We start from the raw sequence: 5,634 nt of genomic DNA, 5'->3' as shown, positions 1-5,634 counted from the left end.
AAGCTCGGCTAAAGAATGTGCGATACACGTCCTCACAGTTACAAATAAGAATATCTAAATCTAATCTTATTTCGATTATATTTGATAAAGAGGTACCTGTAAATGTAATGCACTATATATTTCCATTTTTCATCAAAAAATAAAATAAAAAAAAGGATGTGAGTCGACATGGCCAGGGTTTTCAGCAAGTTTCTCCAGCTGCCATGGTTTTACTTTCTCATCCTAGGCATGTTCTTCTTCATGTACTATAGTGCTCCTTATCAAGGGGATCCCAGAAATAACCTTAGTCCGCAAGTTACGTCATATAAGATATAAATGTGGAAATAATTTAGGGTCAACTTTAAACTTCAAACCCTCGTCTAGAAGGTATTGAAAGTGTGAAGCGGACCGTAAAGCGTTTTTCATTTTTAGGAAGCGATGTGTATACTGAAGCGTGAAACGTCGCTTCATAGTTAATGCTTGAAACGAGTGTTTTGTTACAAATAAATTAGTCGCAACTAATAATTATAAATTTATTAGGAAGATAGCATTATATAAATTTTATATAAGTCTAATTATTATCAAAAACAAAGTGTGTGCACATCAATTCAATCTTCTCCGGACGAGTGGGAGGTGGGGTGTTTGTTTCCCTCTTAAAACATTCATATTTTTCTTTTAAAAGCTTCAAAAATTAGGGAGAAACGAGTTGACTAAATCAAAAAGCGCACTTCACACAATTACTTCAGAGAGCAAAATGCTGAAATTTGAAGCGTCCGCTTCATGAAAGATGCGCTTCACATGACTTATTCACTTCACACAACTACTTCAGAGAGCAAAATGCTGAAATTTGAAATGTCCCCTTCATGAAAGATGCGCTTCACATGACTGATTCAGAGCGAAAACCATGCTCGTCTGGGTGATGATAGCGCTTCTGATTTCGAGAAAGAACATTAGTTGCCGTGTAAATTAGCACTTCTGATTCCGAGAAAAACATTAGTGGCTGCGTAAATTAGAAACGGTTGTGACCAGTAATGATAGTCTTGCCGTGTTATAAAATGCTAGAATCAATCCCAGGCCATATTCTTTGTAGTTTGTACTTCTTAGTAGTATTATTAGTATTAGCAAGGGAATCATACCCTCTTTTAACTTTATGTTTAGATGGAATAAATGATTCAATCCGGCAGTGTTATATTCCACACAAAAGCGGGGATTATGCAAGTGTTTATGCAGATTATATGCAGCGGAACTACAGGACCAGCAGAACATTATGCAGTAGAATGATATACCAGGTATTGAGAAATAAAACAGTGGCGAATAGAACTTAAAACTACATCATAAACTAGCAAACTCACCTGAACTTTTAACTACAAGCAAATTCAGCTGACAAGGGCCATAACTCTATTCCTAATTAACTTGACTCTGATAAAAAGCTTAACTTAGAAAAATATTTCACGGGCCTACTGTTTTATCAATTGAAACTCGACCAACAAATAACAAAAAACAAAGTCACCAAATGACCAAAATAATACGAATTCAAAGAATGCACTGCTCTATTATTCCTACGAAAAAACATAGGCATGATTGTACAATTTTGTCAGGGTATATAAAACACCATATATATTTTCTCAGTTTTCACAAAATCAATTGAAATTGGAAACAATCTTTAGATTTAACTACCGAAAACAAAGTTGATTACAGCAGAAAACTCAAGATATATCTGTCTCACCAACCTATGGTCCCTGGAGAAACAAACCTAGGGCTCAACCAACTACTGGCTGAACCTGTTGTTGTCCATCCGCCCTATTATAGTCCCGACCACGCCCACGACCCCCCCTTCCTCTACCACGACCACGCCCTGCAGATCCAGGCCAAACAACATTACTTGCCAAAAACATGTCAAACAAAATAAAAACAAACTCTCTTTTTTTCCTGTTATTTGATAGAAAATAATGACTGTTCAATACCAGTCTTTTGAATTAGAAACAAGTACCATAAATTAATGCATGCTTCAACATAAATATGCAAGACGAGAACTTACCACGTGTTGGGGCAGGAGGTCCATCATTGTACTCGTTGTTATAACCACCAAATTCAGGTTGCATATCTCCGCCACCATAACCTCCTCTTCCACGTCCACGGAAACCACGGCCTCTTCCGCGGCCCCTTCCTCTGCCACCAAAGCCACGCCCACCTTCATAATTTCCTCCATCTCCGTTGAATTCACCACCTCCATTAAAATTCCCTGCAGCCAAGATAAACCAAATCATATTAGGAAAAGAAATTTATAATCCTTAATGGTTGCATAAGAACTGATAAATCATACCCATCAGCAGAAAATGAATCATAGAAATACAAAAAACTTAAAGTTCACAAAAATTGAAGGAATTATGAACAACTTTATACTTCCACGGAGTAATATATCCTTCTTTCAACAAAATGTTGCCCTAGTTACATGACCGATAATTACAATTCTTCACATTCAAAGATGCCATAGAACACTATCAGCAATTGCTAGAGATACACTGATACACTAATTGTTTACTACTTTAGTCCTTCTATCTTAGCATATTAACCATGTAAGCCAACTCAAAAACAATTAAACATTATAAAATCTAAAGGGCAATAATATAGTACCTCGACCTCTTCCACCCCTTCCTCGGCCACCACGTCCTCTACCTCTACCACCAGGAGAGCCCTCTGAAATCCACATTAATTATTGAAAATATTGTCACAAACGGTCAAAGAGAGCATCTGGAAACTTACGTATAAATTTAGCACATTACCTCCTTCATAATCAAAATCAGTCCATGGTTTCACTTGATCAGCTGGAATAGGTGGCTGGTACCTGTGTTGTTAATAAGAGATTATCAGAATGAAAACATGCAGTTGGCACATAAAACAAATAAGCATAACAAACAAGCTTGAAATTATCAGATAATAGGCTGCCAAAATATGCTAGCCAACATTGGGCCTGGTGTCCTGCAAACCTATCTGAAAACAATTAAGGACTTAAAGGTGCCAACTCAAAACAAACAAGCTCAATCTTTTAATGCGAATTACATCCTTGAGAACGTTTGCAGCCACAACCAACTCTAGTATTCTCTGCAAGTATATACCATCTTCTACTACTTCCAAATTTTAGATACATCAAAATGCACCCTCAGTAGGTACCTTATACTCCAACCATTATTACTTTGAGTGTGCAAACATCAATCAAAGAAGAAGCATTCAAAATTCCAAACCTATCACCAAGACAATACTACCATGCACTTTGAATAGACATTTACCCAGTGGAGGATGTATCCAGCTCCTTTTTGGACAATACAATAGTGATCATTGAAACATGACGCGTAGTCTCCAAGCTGCATAATCAAAATATAGATATCAGCTTCTACAATGCACAAAAGCATAGGAGCATGGAAGGTTTGTAATTCTTACGGGACAAGGCCTTCTTCAAGTGGCTCCCATGTGTCAGTTATATCGGTTGATCCAATTGCTGTATTCTGATGAAGATCAGCAATCCTTCTCTACAAGAATACATCACAAAGTTATACAACAAGTCAGATGTCCTGAAAACATAACCATGCCATGCTCAAATGAACCAACACAATGACCATATAATCCTGATGTGAGCATAGTTCCCCAAAAAATCACCTTAATTAGTTCAGCAATCATTACAGTCTTGTTAATTGCCCTTCCCATGGCTTTGAGAACAATGTCAGTAGAGTCTTTTTCCTATTAAGGAAAAAATGAAACAGTGTGTTATGGTACCGATCAGTAAATAAAAAAAAAGGATCATCCAACGGTACCCTTCACAGATAAAACAACTATAATAAACTACTAACAATAAGAATAAGAAAAGTAACTATTAACTGTTATGTATCTGGATACATCACATGGATAAGATTTATAGACTAGTCCTTAAGTTGTACAGAAATACGGGGGAATAATAATCAAAAAAAAAGAAAAAAGATGTTCTTGAGTAAAAAGAATAGCGGGTGATAAAACTATAGCGACACAGTTCAAAATGGTGAAAACCAGCAATAGAGATGGATGAGGTGGATTTTAATGGCAGTGCTGAAGTGGTGTAGACAAGAATGCTGGTCGCAGAATCCAAATCTTTTTGGTATCAATACATGAAACTATCAATCTTAACCTAAATTTAACCTAAAATAGAGGACAGCATTCCTAGCACTATGACCACAATAAGTATTGCTTATCACTATATCCCAATAGTTAATAGTATTCCTGTGAACAGGAGATTCAAACATATAGTAGAGAGTGGGGACAAAAAAAAACGTAAACTAGAGCATACACAAACGTATAGCAAAGAAGTGGACCAATAACTGTGGACTAGACTGATTTCTGCGCTAGAGGCCACTTAATAAGCAGTTAGTCCCTAGATTTCCATCGCATTAATTTCACATGCAAGTCCAGATGATTATGAGACGAGACTTTACAATTGTCCATTAAAAGCTCAAGTCCAGGTTCTCATTCACATTGTTATCCTTGATACCTTTAATTCTCAACTTGTAGATTGAAAAGGCACATTCTATTAATAATATCACTAATTTTGTCTCTGAAAATTAACATCTGTTACCAAGGAGACAAGGTTCAATGATTCCTAACTCTAAATCAAACTAAACTATCAAAACAACTTTATGATAGTTAGAACAAGACAACTTCCGTAATTAATTGATTTTAGAGTTTTCCAGTAAAATCAATTACAAACATCACTAAAAAAATCAAAGTACCAAATTCATCAAAAAATTAGGGTTTTCCAGTTAAAAATCAAATTAACTGGCTGATTAGAAAGATACAATAGCAGAACAATAAATCAATTAAAATCAGAACATAAAATTAAAAAAAAAAAGAAACACAAACCTGAAGAAGAGTAGTAGCATAAGTAATGTAGTTTCTCATCCTTCCTTGTGTAGTTATTCTAATCTCATTCTCATTAATCGGTGTGTCAGGCCTTGGTTTCTCTACTCTCTGATACCGATCCATCTCTATCCAAACAAACACACAAAAATCCACATCAGTAAACAAGAATCACAACCAATACTAATCAATCCGAACAAAAAAAACTAAAAAAATCCCCAAAAATCCAAAAAAAAACACAGATCTACCGAGACGAAGAAGAAGAAACCCTAAAATCACTGGAAAGATAATATCTAGAGTTTTTGAGAGTGATGATAAAATAGAGTTTACCTGTTTACTTTGCTGTGTAGAGAGAATTGATTTTAGTTTTTTTTAATGGTTGTTCTAGGGTTTTCTTTTTTGAAGTTTTCCTTGGAAAGATATTCGTGGCGCCCTTTTCTTTGTTTGCGGATGAAAGAGAGAAGAACAAGTAGTAGTAGAAGATGAAGAAGAATGTAGAGAGAGGCACGAAGCGGTTAACGGCTAGGGTTTACGGTTGCGGTCTTATCGCCCAAGAGACTTGCCTTGTTTTTCTCTTCTACTTATTCTAAACCCTAATTTACACATCATCCTTACTTTCATCACCGTTGGATCAAATTCAAGATCGGGCTTGATTTTAAGAATCGACGGTTAGTGTCTACGGATGACGTTTATGGAAAGAGAGATTAATCGGGGGTTGAATTGTTATTTTCGATGCAGTCTTGGTTTTTTTTCTGTATAATGTGGGTCCAGAAT

At 35.9% G+C, this 5,634-nt stretch overlaps 1 protein-coding gene across 1 annotated transcript; it reads right to left on the bottom strand.

Moving 5' to 3' along the window:
- Positions 1-1,502: 1,502 nt before the first annotated feature.
- Positions 1,503-5,406, bottom strand: LOC113287132 (probable U6 snRNA-associated Sm-like protein LSm4). Its single transcript, XM_026535811.1, has 9 exons — positions 5,191-5,406; positions 4,864-4,988; positions 3,634-3,714; positions 3,418-3,506; positions 3,267-3,341; positions 2,763-2,824; positions 2,614-2,676; positions 2,018-2,221; positions 1,503-1,834 (listed from the first exon to the last, which is right to left on the bottom strand). Exons 2-9 carry the CDS (start codon positions 4,984-4,986, stop codon positions 1,740-1,742), a joined length of 792 nt encoding a protein of 263 aa, XP_026391596.1. The 5' UTR covers positions 4,987-4,988; positions 5,191-5,406; the 3' UTR covers positions 1,503-1,739.
- Positions 5,407-5,634: the final 228 nt, after the last annotated feature.

This window comes from Papaver somniferum, chromosome 6 (genome assembly GCF_003573695.1).
Source record: "Papaver somniferum cultivar HN1 chromosome 6, ASM357369v1, whole genome shotgun sequence".
NCBI lineage: Eukaryota > Viridiplantae > Streptophyta > Magnoliopsida > Ranunculales > Papaveraceae > Papaver > Papaver somniferum.
Note: the sequence above shows the minus strand (reverse complement) of the source record. Positions and strands in the feature narration are given on the sequence as shown.

Coding starts and splice junctions, on each gene's coding strand:
- LOC113287132 (XM_026535811.1), bottom strand. CDS start 4,986: ATGGATCGGTATCAGAGAGTAGAGAAACCAAGGCCTGACACACCGATT. Junction 2,677..2,762: donor TGATTTTGATTATGAAGGAG/GTAATGTGCTAA, acceptor TGTGGATTTCAG/AGGGCTCTCCTGGTGGTAGA. Junction 1,835..2,017: donor ACCTCCTGCCCCAACACGTG/GTAAGTTCTCGT, acceptor CTGGATCTGCAG/GGCGTGGTCGTGGTAGAGGA.